Genomic DNA, 15,000 nt, shown 5'->3' with positions numbered 1-15,000 from the left:
TGACCTTTAAACTGGCCGAAACCGGCCAGACATTTTTACTCGTCAGTGGGAAACCCCCAGGAGTCAATGTGTTAAAAGGAAGTATTTTTCTCTAGAGTGAAAGGGAGCTTAGGGCTTATCTTTGTTTTTGGCTCCTCTGTTAATATTGATGAGAACATTGTATTTTTGGTTTCGTGAGGGGTTAAAATCTTTTGTCATGTAGAGTAATAACCCGTTGACTTGTGGGAGTGTGAGATTTTACTCCATCTAATGCCAGACAATTTTACAATTGGGAGCGTCCTAGGATGCTTGAGGAGTCATTGGGTTAATCAGTAAAAAACTATATCCCCTCCATTAATTTTCTTTTTTAGGATGGGGAAATTGACCTGAAACTTCTGACAAATGTGCTGTCTCCAGAAACTGAAGTATTTGAGGTAACAATGATCCAGTTTCTTGAATGTGACACCCAGTCTTGACCATATTGTTTTCCTTTGGTAATAATCATGTTAACGAATCGAAAGTGGTTCAGCATTGTTTTTACTCTTATAGACAACGATATTCGTCATCACAGTGGTCAAAATGTTGTGGACTCACGAGGCACAGCCGAGTGAGTCCACTGTGATGACAAATATCGTTGTTGATAAGAGTACAGACAAGGCTGAACCACTTTCGATTTGTTTTTTACCACAATATTAGCTAATATTCAATGCCAAAGAACGTTCTTGCTTTATTTCTCAAAATGGGCATTCCTGATTGGCTATTACATTGCATGGCAAATTGACGCGAGCATGACGTGTACAGCGTTGTCTAGACTGTTATCGACAGTGGTAAATTACCCAAATTATCAGATTGTGAGATTACAAGCAATAATTGTGGTAAAATATTATTTTTCTCTTAGGAGGACAAGAAGTGGGACTGGGACCGTCTCTTCACTGAAGTTGCATCAGAACTCCAATCTGAGTGGGATAAGGGTGGAGAAACAGATGACCTGGAGGAAACTAAAACATGAACACAATCATGGCGTTTTTAACACAGTTTATTTATCTGGAGCCTTGGAGCTCTATTAATGTCTACATCCTCTTAACCTCGCTGATTGTAAATATCATTCTTTTGCCACAAAATTGCTTGTTTCTTACCAGAAAATGCAGTTGAGTAACTCATTGAAGCCCCTGCCCCGGCTCTTACAGCAAGTGCAAGCTTCAACAGTGTTTAAACCCCTGGGGGGGGGGGGGGGGGATACTCACTTATAAGGGCTTAATGGGGACGTGTGACCAGCCAGGGTATGTTTTTCGGGATTTTTGTCTTGAACAGGGTATCGAATTTATCATTTTTTGTCTGAATCAGGGTATCGATTTATCAATTTTTGTCTTAAACTGGGCTAAATGTCTTAAACAGGGTATCAAAATCGGAATTCTGTCTTAAACAGAGAAGGAAAATCAGTGATATTTGTCTTAAACAGGGTCAGGGTATGATGGGCTGTGCCGCACCTCCCCACCCAGAGATATATTGAGTCCCCCCCCCCCCCCCGGGTTTAAACCGGGGGGGGGTTTAAACCATTAATGTAGAAACATTACAAAAAGCAGGGGAAACTAAAGGGAAGTTTGTTAAAACCCTCCATGCATTAAGTAGAGGGCATTAATCCTACTTTGGGTACGCAACAATACATGAAATTGTTATTTTTGGGAGTCATTGTATTTTGACAAGCATATGTTCCATTATTTCCTGAGATCCAAATCAGCTGTGTATGTTACTTAAAAAGCTGTCGGGACTGTAGCTATTCCAGTCCCCTGCTGGTCACGGAAGACTCTTTTTTTTTGGTAAATGCCCCAAATAACAGCTACAAAGGGGAATAAAATACTGTATTTAATTTGAAGGATGGCAAACACGTTTTTTCTATTAACATGTACCAGTTTATTTTCATTCTCTCATTCACTTGTTTTATTTGTATAAGGTCATTAAAGTCTGTTCAAATTGTTCATTTCTAGACACTTCTTAACTCTCATTCATTCCATTCATGGTTTCCATCTGACGTCACAGCAGCCATGTTGGATAGCAAGAACAATAACCTGTCTCTCCGCTAGGAACTAAACTTTATTAGTATCACCCAACTAGTGGACTAATGCAAATCCTGCATTTTGATTGGATACGCTACTAGATGACTATTAGTAATAGTCCTCGAGTATCGAAAAGCGTGAAGCTTTCTTTCGTTTTATTCCGGCCAAATAAATATTTCTTCAACTTGTATTCGCTAACTTTATTGTTGCCTTTTCTGTCCGACTAGTTGGGTGGTACTAAAACAATTAGACTCTTCGCCCTCAAGGTCCACGGGTCAATAGCCCATTCGGCTGCGCCTCATGGGCTATTGACCCGTAGCCCTTGCGGGCTACGGGTCTAATTGTTAATTATTATGCAACTTCTGCGAAAATAAATTGTATTGTATTGCCATCCAACATGGCCGTCGTTTCACGTGGGTGCAAACCAAGAATTGTTTGACTGAAATGGGTGTGGTATGCAGAGAAACACTGAACGTGGCGGCATATTTATAAACCATGTCACTCCTGAAAGCGGTCCCCATGTCGAATAAATCGTCTGGCGTTACAGGAGGGACTATCTTTGCAAGATAATGCTTTAGCCTTCATCAGTTGAAGTATTAACGTTAGTATGCGTGATTCAAAAAGTAGCATGTCGAACGCGCTGATGAAAATCTCGCGTGATGTTTCGGGAAAAACGTAGCGCGAGACTTATGCGCGTGCCAAAGGCTTGTAGCTTGGAATTTTCCTCAGCGCGCGTTCGGCGTGCTGCTTTTTGAATCACGCGTACTAAGTTAAACAGTTTGGTTCCACTACCCGAGACGAGACAACAAAATCTTAAATGCGCACGCATAAAATAAAAATCAAAGACGCAACAATTTTGGGGCGTATGCATGTTACTAGCGTTTCCTTTCGAATGAAAAGATTTTTCCCGCCAAAATTCTCACCGCAGTCAACGGCGACTCTCGATTCAAAAACAGCCTTTTATTAAACTACATATTACTGCTCCATGACATTTACTTGTTTGGTAAAACACGCTTAAAGGGGCTATGTCACGGAAAATGATGTAATTTCTTGACACCCAAAAAGTAGAATAAAACATTGCAATAACCACTTAAAAATTGTCGAACAACACAAAAGAAATACAGCAAAAGGAAAGAGAGGCATGGATGGACACATATGGACAAGATTCAAACAGATTGCATTTGGGTAATCTTGAAAAAAGTCGGCCCGACGCTTTTTATGTTTATCGCAAATCGCCTGGATAAAGATCATTTTTGCTCAGAATCATCTTGTTTGTGGTCTAACGATAATCTTATCAGTAAAGGAATTCCACATTACCATTTCGAGTCTTAAACTCGTGAATAAGTACGGATTTCCACGAAACACCTTAAAATAACGTGACATAGCCCCTTCAGGATGTTTTACGAGGTTCGGCCAATCGATAAAATATCAAACAATTTTGACGACCGATGTTTTATTGTACAACGTTTCCTGTTTAGTCACAGGCCTGAAAGCTTAAGAGTAATATTCGGATACGACAGAATTAACTATCTATCACGAGCACTCCAATAAACTCAGTTGAATATGAATCACATTGAGGATAGAAATCTTTCATTTTTAATGATAGTTTTGAAGTTATACGTCAATTCTTAATAGTGAACTGTTTCGTAAAATTCTATTTCTAAATAATAACTTACGATTTAAGAATGTGAAAATTAAAATCTTTCATTCATTCCGCTATAAACCAATCAAAACAATTATTGTAAAAATTTCTGCAGGAATGCCAATCGCTTCCATACAATAATTTAAGTGGCTTCCTAAAAATTAGAAGCGTCTCATAAATAGTTAAACTTTACATTGCATTAAATCGTGTCCTCAACTTTTTCCGGTTCTGAATCGGATTCCACGATGACATCGTCGGATTCATCATCGGCTGTCGTGGTAGTTTCGTTTATTGCATTCGACAACAACCGGCTTGTCCCTGTCTGGGTCACGACAGTCGTCACGACATCGGAAGCATTTTGGATAACAGTGGAAGATCCGCTTTCATTGGACAAGTTCGTCATGTCTTCTTCGGACTCGACAATGACGTCATCAGAATCACTTGATGCCGTTTCCTTAGTCTTGAGCTCTGCCCTATAGCGATTTCCTCCGTTGGATACGAAGGTGACGTCAGAACTCCGGGCTTTGTTCGGAGAGTCCGAATCAAAAAGCTTCTTTCGGACTTCGTGAGGATACGGAAGTCCAGCAGCCTTTTTCTTCTTGAGAGACTTCTCAGTTGCTGGACTTGAAGGAATGTAATATTCGCATTTTACTTGTGGGACAATTTTTGCCATAACCTTGAACGGGTTAGCGCTCTTCGTCCCTGTTTCGCTTTCAGTGGACAAGATTACTCGAACCTTGTGAAAGGTCTTCAAGACATGTTCCTCTTCGTACATGACATCTCCCAGCTTCAATTTGACACTCCAAAGCAAAGACAGTTCAGCCGGTTTTCCTTTCTCTCCCCTGGTAAAACCAAATTTCTTAAGACCGGGACAGAACTTCAGATACACTCTCTTCACCACACCCAATTTTGGCACCAGTACATCCAAAGACTGATCCATCACATTTAACACCACTCCATCCTCTTCAATAGAGCCGCTTTCACGGACAAAAATACCGAAAAACATCTCATCGCTTAACTCACCCGCTCGCTTGGCTGCCACTTTGCGATCATTACAATGTTCGGCTATCATGTCTACAATGTCGGGCTCTTGTTTCAGCGGCTCATCGATCCCGAGGCTCGCGGCTAAAATCCTGTGCACCACCAAATCCGGGTATCGCCTGATCGGGGAAGTAAAGTGAGTGTATAGAGGTACGCTAAGAGCGTAATGTCCAAACTGGTCTTCCTCCACCGATCCCGTGCAAAAGTACTCCGCGTTCTTCATAGGCCGCATCGCTAGATTGACCAAGACTTCTCTCTCGGGGGAGGACAGCGGAAACTGTGCCAATGACTCTTGGATGGTCTTGGATGATGTCGCATTGAAGCAGATGCCAAACGATTTGCACAGTTGTAAGAGATCTTCCAGTTGTTTTTGATGAGGCTTCGGGTGACGCCTTAACAACGCTTTCTCTGGATAACTTTTATAGATATGATGAGCGATCGCCATGTTGGCCAGAAGCATTAGCTCCTCGATGAGCCTGTTCGAGTCACGTTGTTTATAAACATGGTATCCATCAGGTAAACCAGTTTCTTGATCCAGATGAAAGCGAATTTTCACTTGATCGAGGCGCAGGGCGCCATTTTCAAACCGGTTCCGACGCAGGTGCAAAGCAATCTTATGAAGCTGGTTAACTTGGGAAGAAATGTCTTGCGTCGTGGCTCCGTCAAAAATCGGAGGCAGTTCATCCGAGTTCCACTCTCTCTTTGGTTTCTCAATCATATCTTGTGCGTGCTCGTACGAAAGTTTGATGCGAGAACGTATAATCCCTCGTCCTTTCCAATCACTTAGAATTTCGCCTTTCTCATTCATCTGCCACACAATAGAGAAAGTCAGGCGATCTTCTCCGGGGTTCAAACTGCACAGCTCTTCACACAAACGTCGCGGTAACATTGGGACGACTTTCTGTACCATGTAAGTTGAAGTCCCTTTTTCCAGGGCGGCTTCATCCAATGCAGTCCCTTGGCGAACAAAGTAGCTCACATCGGCTATGTGGACGCCAACTTCAAATACATTGTCTTTAATTGTCTTGCAGTGGATCGCATCATCGAGATCTCGCGCAGTTGCTGGATCGATTGTAAATACAGAATCCCCACGGAAATCCCTTCTGTTTTCCAACTCTTCATGGGGTATCTTCCAGGGTGATTCCTGCGGTAAACACGCCAAGACCTCGTCTGAAAATGGCCCTGAGTCGATCCCGTATTCCAAAAGGATCCCTTCTGTCTCTGGTTCAATCTCGCCTGCTTCGCCCAGACTTCGCGCAATCGCACCAATGGCAAAGAAGGAATCTCTTGCAGAGGTCTCGGGCCAACTGACGATTCGTGCAACCAGTAAAGATGTTTGAAAGTCACGTGGTCTTTCAAAAAACCCTGGAGGACATTTCGCGCGTGGGATACGTATCCTAGGTAACCGACTGTCACTTGGAGAGAAACATCCGTCGGGGAAATCCTTGGGGTGGGGGAAGGGTTTAAGATGTCCAGTGGCCACACGAGTGTGTTTCTTTTCAAGGATGCACACCACCTTAGCAGTTCTTTGCAAAAACTGCTCTGGGACTTGACTTACGTCTATGGGATCATCTTTGTGGGCCGATCCCGTGTAATTGTGTGGGATTGCAGCCAAGGCACTCTGCGTATCTCTTTCTGGGTTCAGAGACATGGCCTCCATACACTTAGTCGTGTCCTGGATGTCGTTGTCTTTCAAACCTGGAGTAATTCCGTTGTAATGTAACTCCTCCGTCATCACTTTCCAATCGCCCTTTTGTAAAATCTTCAAAGCAACTATGTCGCCATTGAGAGCCCTGTTACGCTTTAGCATTCCCTCTAACAGCACATCACGCTTTAGGTCTGGCACAGTGACCCACGCAAACTCGTAGTTCCTCTGACTGATTCTCAGCACTCCTTTTACAAGCTGCTTTCTCTTCAAACCTTCTGACACTTCCTCTGACGACCAGTACTTCTCATAAAGCGGCTTTTGTTTCTTAGCGCTATTTCTCGGTGTTTCAGTGAACGAGTCCCTCCTTGAGGATCTGTTATGGGATTTTGGACTCTTATGATTCGCGCTTGGTGTTTTCAATTCCCCTGACGTTGATCCTATGTGGTCATTCTGCCGCCGCTCATCTCTTGGAGTGCGGGGGTAACTTTCATCGCTTGCCGAACCTTTCCCTTCAAAGCCTGTACGTTCAGGGGCTTGGTTCCTCGTTCTTTGTCTGTTTCTTTTCTTTTTCGCACTGCCTACATGCTCAACAAAGTCCAGTCTTGGTTGCGTTTCTTTGCCGTCGTCTACTGATAGACTTTCTTTTAGAATCTCTTCCTTCACCATGTTTCCTTTGAAACAAGAAGTTTCCTCTGATGTGGCCTCGCTCGATTGTGAATTTTCCCTGTTACGCTCTTTCGACTTTCGATTTTCCTTGCCGTCTTTGTTATTCTGGTTCGCGTTTCCTTTAGTATGACTCACCGGCTTGAATTTTCCAGCGCACTCGTCGGGTCTAGTGCTTGACTCATCACAAGTTGTACCGTCAAAATTACGTGTTATTGCATCACAAGAAGAAATACCTGACGTAGCACCTGGGGAATTATCGTCTCGCGCTTTCTCTTCGCCTTCATCGCAATTACCACAAGGCGCCCTTTCTTGCACCTGCAAGGTTTCACAATCTCCTGCATCCGACCTTGACTTATTCTTTCTTCTTCTCCTCCTCCTAGACCGTCGAGAATTCTTGCCTTCAATCAGTTCTTGGCTTTTAATTCCCTCAGACTCTGCGGTTGTTGATTTGTCAGCACAATTATTGTCGAGCACTTCCGTCGAGTCACACAAAGTTGTACCATCACAATTAAGTTCCATTGCATCACAAGTGGAATCAGCTGATGCAACAGCTACAGAATCTTCACCCACAGTTTTGTTTTTGTTTTTCTTTCGCCTCTTGCGCTTTGTTTTGGGTTGAGTACCTCCACCGTTGTCACCTGCATTTTCACGTGCATCCACGCCTTCCGCCTTGGCTTTCTTCTCTTCCGTCATTTCTGAGTGTGAATTGTTCACAACTTTTTCCATTAAAAACGTCGCTTCAACTCCCCCTTCGTTTTTCTTCCCTCCTGCACCTTTATCCATTGCATTCAATTCCATAAACAATTTTTGCAAACCTTTATAGCAACTCAACCTGGAGGTAAAAAGTGAAAGTACGATAGGTTTTGTTTGTACGGCACACTACCTACGATCAATTAAGTTTCAGTTCTTCAAACAATGACCCGTCAACAGAGCTCCCATTTCATAATAAGACATGATGATGTACCTGATACAACTAGGCAATGACACAAATTCAACCAAGGAATCCAAGTATGATGGAAAATACTATACGGGTCCAACTCAAGTTAGGAAGCCATGTTGTTTATTTTGTTCCCCTTTCCCATGAGACTTCAGGGCCGAAAACGGAAATCACGTGTCACCATTGAGGAAAAAGAAGATGGCGGCTGATGGTTCAAATGACACCTTTCAAGAACATGACCAAGATTTTGGAATAAATTTCTCGCTCTGATGTGGAAGGCCTTCAATCTGGCAAGCCAAGATGAGTGCAGACTCTCAAAATCTGCAGACAAAGTATCAGAAACTTGCTGCAGAATTTGCAAAGGTATTCACGATCATTGATTTTCTGGCAAATCTTTGCATTCTTGGGAGGAAGTTACAGTGCTTGTGCTGCTGGTGTGTCTATGTAATATATATTACTTTGATTTATGTGAAAGTCGTGGAAGTGAAACACTTTTCTGTTGATTAATTCATGGTTAAATACATTACAAACAGGAAAACCGTCTGATTGTTTCCAGCCGGAGGGGGGAGGGGGAGGAGAGGGGGTGGGGTAAGTGGGTTTGTGTTCATCTGTCTTCTTGCTTTCATACTTACAGCAAAGAGCACAAAATACTGTTTTAAAGAAAGCTGTGATTGAAGAACAAGAAAAAACTAAGTCACTTCAGGTAACAGATTTACATTTCCTGGAAATATTATATGCCGCAATGATACTTAACAAGATTGTGGAATTAATTGATAGAAAAAACCCTGAGTGCTGCCAGAAGGAGTTGAAATTCTGGCCATCCAGCTACATGTCTGTTCTATCACTGAGCATCAGGATACTTATGGGAGCTACAATCCTCGCCAAAGAAAGTTGGACACCACATACAGCACTAATATTCTGACTTTTAGGTGTGATTCTTCCTCCCCAATGTTTAACTCAATGATTTAGAGGAGCCATATCACAAAACCAACATTGGGGGAGAGCGGAGGACATCACTTGTTTCTCAACTAATGTGACAAGGATTATAGGTGACATTCATCAAACTCAAGGAAGGATTACGTTTTTGCAAATGTTGGCCATGTAGCACTTAGTTTGAACACACTTAACTGATTAGAGTCTAATGTGAAGTGTTAGTTTTCTACCCCATATGAACCATGTGAGGGTTAGCCCTACTAATGGAAATGGGCCCACATAAGGACAGAGAAAAACTCTGACCAGGGTGGGAATTGAACCCACGACCTTTGGGTTAGATCACCGCTGCTCTACTGACTGAGCTACAAGGTCAGACGGGAGCAGGCCGTGGGAACTAAAGATGTTAAAGTCATGGCAAAGAACATGTACAAGTACAAGGATAGGGTTACGTTTTTACAAACGTTGGCCGTGTAGCCCACACATATTGGTGTGGTTGCAAAATGCTTATTTGCTCATACAGCCCTAGGGAAGATTTATCTCTAAAAATTTCAGCTGTACATGGGAATATCCTTGACAGGACAGTGCATGGGATGAGAAAAGGAGGCTCTTTTTTCTTTTCTGTGTTGACCCCAAACCGATGCATTGGCATGGTCAAATCTTGGACAAAATTAATTCCCTTGCAGTAAGGATACATGAATAATAGAGACTCCAAGGGCATATTGTGGCTTTGGCTGACAGAGTCATGTGGTGGGATGTTTTAAGTGGAACATTGCCCACAGTGGAAAGATGACATATGAACAATTTTCAGATGTACCACTAACTTTTTCATATTTGTGATTTTATATGTACCAGTAGTTATTTTGATGATTTATAATATTATGTTGTAGGAAAATGTGCGACAGAAAGATCAGTCAATAAGGAAGTATGAGCAGGAAATTGATAGCCTGCAGTTCAGAAATGACCAGGTAATGTTCAGGTCTTTTACTTGGTCATCACTGATGAAGAGCAAATCTGAAATAAAAACGAGATGCTTCTGTGAAGCATACACTGGGTTGCCTGTGGTACGTGCTACAGAAAATCAGAAGGCACTGAATTGTGTGGTATTGAAATACAGCATTCCAGTCTCTGAAGAATAACAAATAAAAGAGAAGCGAGAAACATTGGCTTCTGGGCTGACATGTTGATAATTTTCAAGTTCCCTCACAACTTCTTTTCACCACAAGTGTGCCCTCTGAGCATCTGACAGCTTTGTAATACTAAACTTCACTGAAGTCAAACCCTGTTTCGCGGGGTTAGTGTTAGGATGGGAGACCAAAACAATAAACCCCTCATAAAAAACAGAAACATCTGACCGAAAATACTATTAACGTTAACAAATGCGACCTCAGCAAGGTACAGATTCTGTTAGCTTGCTTTATGCAAAACAAATATTGATGAAAAAGCAAATAACTATTGAAACACAGTTTTCAGAAAGAGCAGAAGGAAGTTTCCCGGACGGTCGATCGAAAATAAAATATTTACGACATGAAAACAACATTAATTTTAAACCGTGAATATAGAATATAAAAAGTTACGATCAGCGACAAACATTTTAGGAGATTTTGCTACGTTCAAGTAAATTGCAAAATCGAAAGTGACATGGCCGGAATTCAGCGGGGGCCGTGATTAAGTTACCGCGGCATGTTTACTCGCCAAACAGTGAAGCATCTGTGTCAAATGATGGCAAGATACCGGGTTTTTGTAAGTTTCTTTTTCTGTCAAGTGTTATAAAGTTTGACAATGAAATGAGCGAAGTCAAAACAAAGATCACAATCGCCCAACTCTTGTTTATGCAAAGTCAAAATTTACTCTCCAAGACGCGTACGACGTTATTTATCACCAGGAAATTCCATCATTTTGGAAATAGCAGCTACTTTATTATTCATCTGCGTCACAAGTTTTCACTGATTTTGGGGCTCATTTTGTTGAAACTCAAGCACGCTTCCAACAGGCCTGTGAACCCTTCCTGCTTACAGAGCAATACTAAAAAACTTTTCCCATATCACATTTCAACCTTAAGCTCGAAAATTCAATACACAACATGATATTATAATTCACAAAGGCAGAAAATACCACAGAATCCTTTTCCAGCGAAAATTTTATTGAAACAAACAACATATTTGCTCTTAGAGGCGAAAACCTCTTCCTATTTGATTGCGTGCGTGAAGACAAGAAACTCAATTGTGTCAAATTACCATGTACTTCAGGTAAATACTGCTCACTTTGATTTCGTCTCGACGGGCGATAAATTGTTGTCGAAGTCCAGTACTCGTCGCTTTTGAGATTCATGCCTAGTTTATCCAACTGACTTTCCATTATTGAGCTCCATAAGGGTATATTTTGTTTAAGGATCCACTAAAACGCCATTCGCGTTGCATGACTTTCGACGCCATTGCAGGCTAAGTTAATGATTCTACTGTGTCCACCAGAGAAATCTACGCAGTTCCACTACCCTCTCGATCCTAAGAAAATACTCGCAGAAGGCTCTATACACAAAGACACCACTTACCAGGGGAGTGACAGGCACGACTTTTACCGACACGGAAAAAAAAAAAAAACAAGAAAACAAACAAACTAAACACAGACCTCGACTGGGTTTGCCCATAGGCAACCCAGTAATTATTCTTTTTTTTTTACTACAGTTTAAATTCCAAAAACATCTACCCTCTGTGGCACATGCAACTAGTCAGTTTATTTCTGGCTGCTTGCATAAAATCATTTGAAGTGATTTTCAGATTTTACTCTCAACTATAGGCAGAATGCAAATGTGTGGGTACTTTTTGTGGAATTCGATATGCAAAGTGTTTTTTAGGGAGGATTTTTACATGGCCTTGGATTTCTGAAGACAATAATAGTAATGCTATATTTTTGTTAAAGTGTTCTTTTCTACATATTGCTGTATTGATGGATTTTGGCAAGGTACACAAGCTAGTAGTTTTTGGTTTGTGGTATTTTTTTATTGTTTGTTATAATACGGTAAGCATCATAAACTTCACATGACAATTTATTACAGGGGAAAAAAATAATTTAATGAAATTGTTGTGTGTTGTATGACTATGTAGGCCTGATAAATTTATTGTCCTTCAACCTTCTTCTTTTAAATCTTCTTAAACTGTGAGTGAAGTTGTCATTAATTTTGATCTAATTTGTTTGCATATTCTAGTTGTCAAAAAGAGTAGCTGTTTTGCAGGAAGAACTTGACGAGTATGACGGAAGGAACAGGAAAGGAAAGGTTTACAAATGCTATTATTTTATTATTCTCTGGCATAACTAATACAGATAATAATAATAAAAAAAAAAAAAAAAATAATAATAATAATTAAAAAAATAATAATAGTAATATCAATGATAATAATAGAGAGAGTTTCAATAGAGTCTCGTAAAACCAAAACCAAAATAGTTACTTTGACCAATCAAAAAGGACGGAGACAATCCAGTAAACCAATCAAAACTCAAAGTAATTAAACATAGCCAACACAAAGTGCGGGAAAGTGCGCAGGTGTGCAAGCCACGATTGGTTTTGGTTTCACTTCTGATTGGTTGAAAAAATGGTGCAAGAACTTTGAACCAATCACTGAGTGAAGTAATGCTAAACCAAAGTAATTCGCTAATTACTTTCGGCACTCAATTACGACTAGAGGCCATGATTGAACATGGGTCACAGAGGTAGGAGGTGCGGTTGATAACTACTAAACCACCCTGACTGCCCTCCCTGACTCTTCCAATACTTGAGTAGTCCAGAAAGGAGACAGAGCTCAGGTAAAAAGAACATCATTGATTTGTATTCTTGATAGTGACTCAGGTTACCGGGGATAATCATAGTATTCCTAACAGGAGTTGAACCTATGGCATTCCAATAATAATAAATAATAATAAATGATAAATATTTCTTTAGATTCTCTACCACTGAGTTGTAGGAAACTACATTGTATGAAACCTGGAATGCTGAAGGAGTGTTACAAAAATAACCTCTTGAAACCTTGCTAAACAGAAACTATAATAATTTTAGTGGAGAAAACTCATGTGGGATCTTGCAGGTTCTTTTTGTTTGTTTGTTTTTTTTGGGTTTTTTTTTCTGCTTCGCTGTTACTGTGAAACATTTATATCTTGTCCTTACTGTATGTCTTAATGTTGTAATCTCTGTAGAAACTTTGATTTCATTACATTAAATGATAAAATAATGATTTAAAAAAAATCTGGAATGCTTTGCTACTGTAACAGTGGTTATATAGTGAGAAGGAGCTCGGTCCTTGTGTAAGAGCCCTTCAATGTCCGTGAACCCTGTGGGAGGTAAAAGAAGCCACACACTATTCACAAAGAGTAGGGCATGGAGTTCCTGGGGTTGTGGTCTGTCTTCTGTGGTGTGTCATGGTTGGGATGGTAAATACTTCGAGATACTAGCTACATGAAGCTACTGTATACTCTAAAATCCGAAGGTAAATATAGATAGGATAGGATAGGATAGGATAGGATAGGATAGGATAGGATAGGATAGGATAGGATAGGTGACTTATTAAGGCAAATAATTTCATTTCAGGAAGACTGGCCAGGGAACTGAAACCTAGCAAAATTTTAATACTTTTGACAAGTATTGATGAAGTACAAAGTAGGCAGAGAATATTTAAAAACAGCTTGACAAAGTCATACAGTTTGTAGCATAGCAGTAGGAATATCCATCCATTTTGTCTACTTGCCAGCTGTTAATGAACCACTTGCAGATTGAGTCGACATTAAATCATAAGATGTACAAAATAAATATTGTTTCAGACAAGAATTGATGGTGTAACAAAGCCAGATGATAATGATGTGAAAGATCAAGAACTTCAAATAAAGATTCAAGAGAATGAAAGATTACAGAGGGAGGTGAGATGTTTTAAAAACTTGATGTGCTTCCAAGAGGACTTGGAGCTGGGGACTGTGGATTGCAGCTCCAATGCCCTAACAACTTAGCCACACTTACAAGTGCCATTAAATACCACAAAACAGAAGAAACACTTTAAGTCAGCAATGAAACTTTTGTATCTCTTTATGTCTTAAATAAATTTGTTTTTTGTAGTTGAACTACACACTTGGCCTCTGTAGTTTGTTTATGTGCAGAACAGTAATTAGTAGATAAATGTAGATGAAGCCTCTTCCTGCCAGCTTATTGGTTATTTCAGATTTTTAAAATTTGTAATTCCTTTTTCTTTATAGCTGTTTGAAGCAACCCAAGAACACAAGGGAACAATGATATCCCTTCAGGAGAAATTAGAAACTTTTGAAAGGTGATTAGCACATGAACTAACTTCCTTCAAATCAACTCCACAAAATGGACACAGGTTAACTTTCCTATTCTGTATGCCAATACATGTAACTCATGTGGTGGCATAAAAGGTAAGGGAGAAGAAAAATAATTAATTTTGTCTTGTTGAAGTTCATCCTCTTTTCCCCACCATTTTCTTGATAGAATTTGAATCAATTAACAGCTGTTCGCCAAAGTGGATGTGGCTATGTAATAGTGGATATTTACCGAGCTGCAAAGCGGCTCAGTAAAAATTAATATGCACCACTAGTCACCGACACTGAGTATAATTAAAAATAATAATAATTATTATTTTAGTATGTTTTAGTATTGATACTAAAACAGTGAGATAGTATAACACAAAAAGATGATTTCAACTCATTTATTCCTGCAACGATTATGATTTTTTTCCGCACGGAGGTGAAAAGCAAAGGATATTACTTGGAATTTGAGTGGCCAATTAGAGCACAGGCAGCCCAAGCTGAGTATATCTGGGTATATCTCAGAATGTAATATGATCGCCATCAAGGTATAAAGGCCGTAGCCACACAGAGAGGCGAATGCATGGGAGTTTTATAACAAGTCAACCATTATTTGGAATTTATCCGCCAAAATCGCTCTGTGTGGAGTTCATGTGATAGGAAATTTATCTGGCCTTAAGGCTGTGGTGTTTTATGGAGATTCGGGCTGTTGCTTTGTGATGCGAAAGCAATTTTTGAGACGAGATCGCCCCAAGTCACCGCCCTTGCTTTGCTTTAATATGAGGGGTAAAGACAGCCA

The 15,000-nt window shown here is 40.4% G+C and overlaps 3 protein-coding genes across 4 annotated transcripts in view; 2 read left to right on the top strand and 1 right to left on the bottom strand.

The window, feature by feature from the left end:
- LOC137984353 (intraflagellar transport protein 43 homolog A-like) overlaps positions 1-1,957 on the top strand; it is a 10,175-nt gene extending 8,218 nt beyond the window's left edge. For both annotated transcript variants that reach the window (XM_068831507.1, XM_068831506.1), the window contains 2 exons: positions 351-413; positions 878-1,957. In XM_068831507.1, coding sequence (XP_068687608.1) covers positions 351-413; positions 878-988 — 174 coding nt within the window. In that variant the 3' untranslated portion in view covers positions 989-1,957. The remainder of the gene's footprint in view (positions 1-350; positions 414-877) is intronic.
- LOC137984352 (DIS3-like exonuclease 2) lies at positions 1,492-8,096 on the bottom strand. Its single transcript, XM_068831504.1, has 2 exons — positions 7,995-8,096; positions 1,492-7,862 (listed from the first exon to the last, which is right to left on the bottom strand). Exon 2 carries the CDS (start codon positions 7,826-7,828, stop codon positions 3,875-3,877), a length of 3,954 nt encoding a protein of 1,317 aa, XP_068687605.1. The 5' UTR covers positions 7,829-7,862; positions 7,995-8,096; the 3' UTR covers positions 1,492-3,874.
- Positions 8,097-8,146: 50 nt separating this feature from the next.
- The window catches only part of LOC137984811 (protein phosphatase 1 regulatory subunit 21-like), a 31,053-nt gene continuing 24,199 nt past the window's right edge, over positions 8,147-15,000 (top strand). The window contains exons 1-6 of the mRNA XM_068832097.1: positions 8,147-8,330; positions 8,602-8,670; positions 9,788-9,865; positions 12,103-12,171; positions 13,707-13,802; positions 14,133-14,203. Coding sequence (XP_068688198.1) covers positions 8,268-8,330; positions 8,602-8,670; positions 9,788-9,865; positions 12,103-12,171; positions 13,707-13,802; positions 14,133-14,203 — 446 coding nt within the window. The 5' untranslated portion in view covers positions 8,147-8,267. The remainder of the gene's footprint in view (positions 8,331-8,601; positions 8,671-9,787; positions 9,866-12,102; positions 12,172-13,706; positions 13,803-14,132; positions 14,204-15,000) is intronic.

Source organism: Montipora foliosa, chromosome 14 (assembly GCF_036669935.1).
Source record: "Montipora foliosa isolate CH-2021 chromosome 14, ASM3666993v2, whole genome shotgun sequence".
Lineage (NCBI taxonomy): Eukaryota > Metazoa > Cnidaria > Anthozoa > Scleractinia > Acroporidae > Montipora > Montipora foliosa.
This window is presented reverse-complemented; position numbering and strand designations above follow the sequence as displayed.

Coding starts and splice junctions, on each gene's coding strand:
- LOC137984352 (XM_068831504.1), bottom strand. CDS start 7,828: ATGGAATTGAATGCAATGGATAAAGGTGCAGGAGGGAAGAAAAACGAA.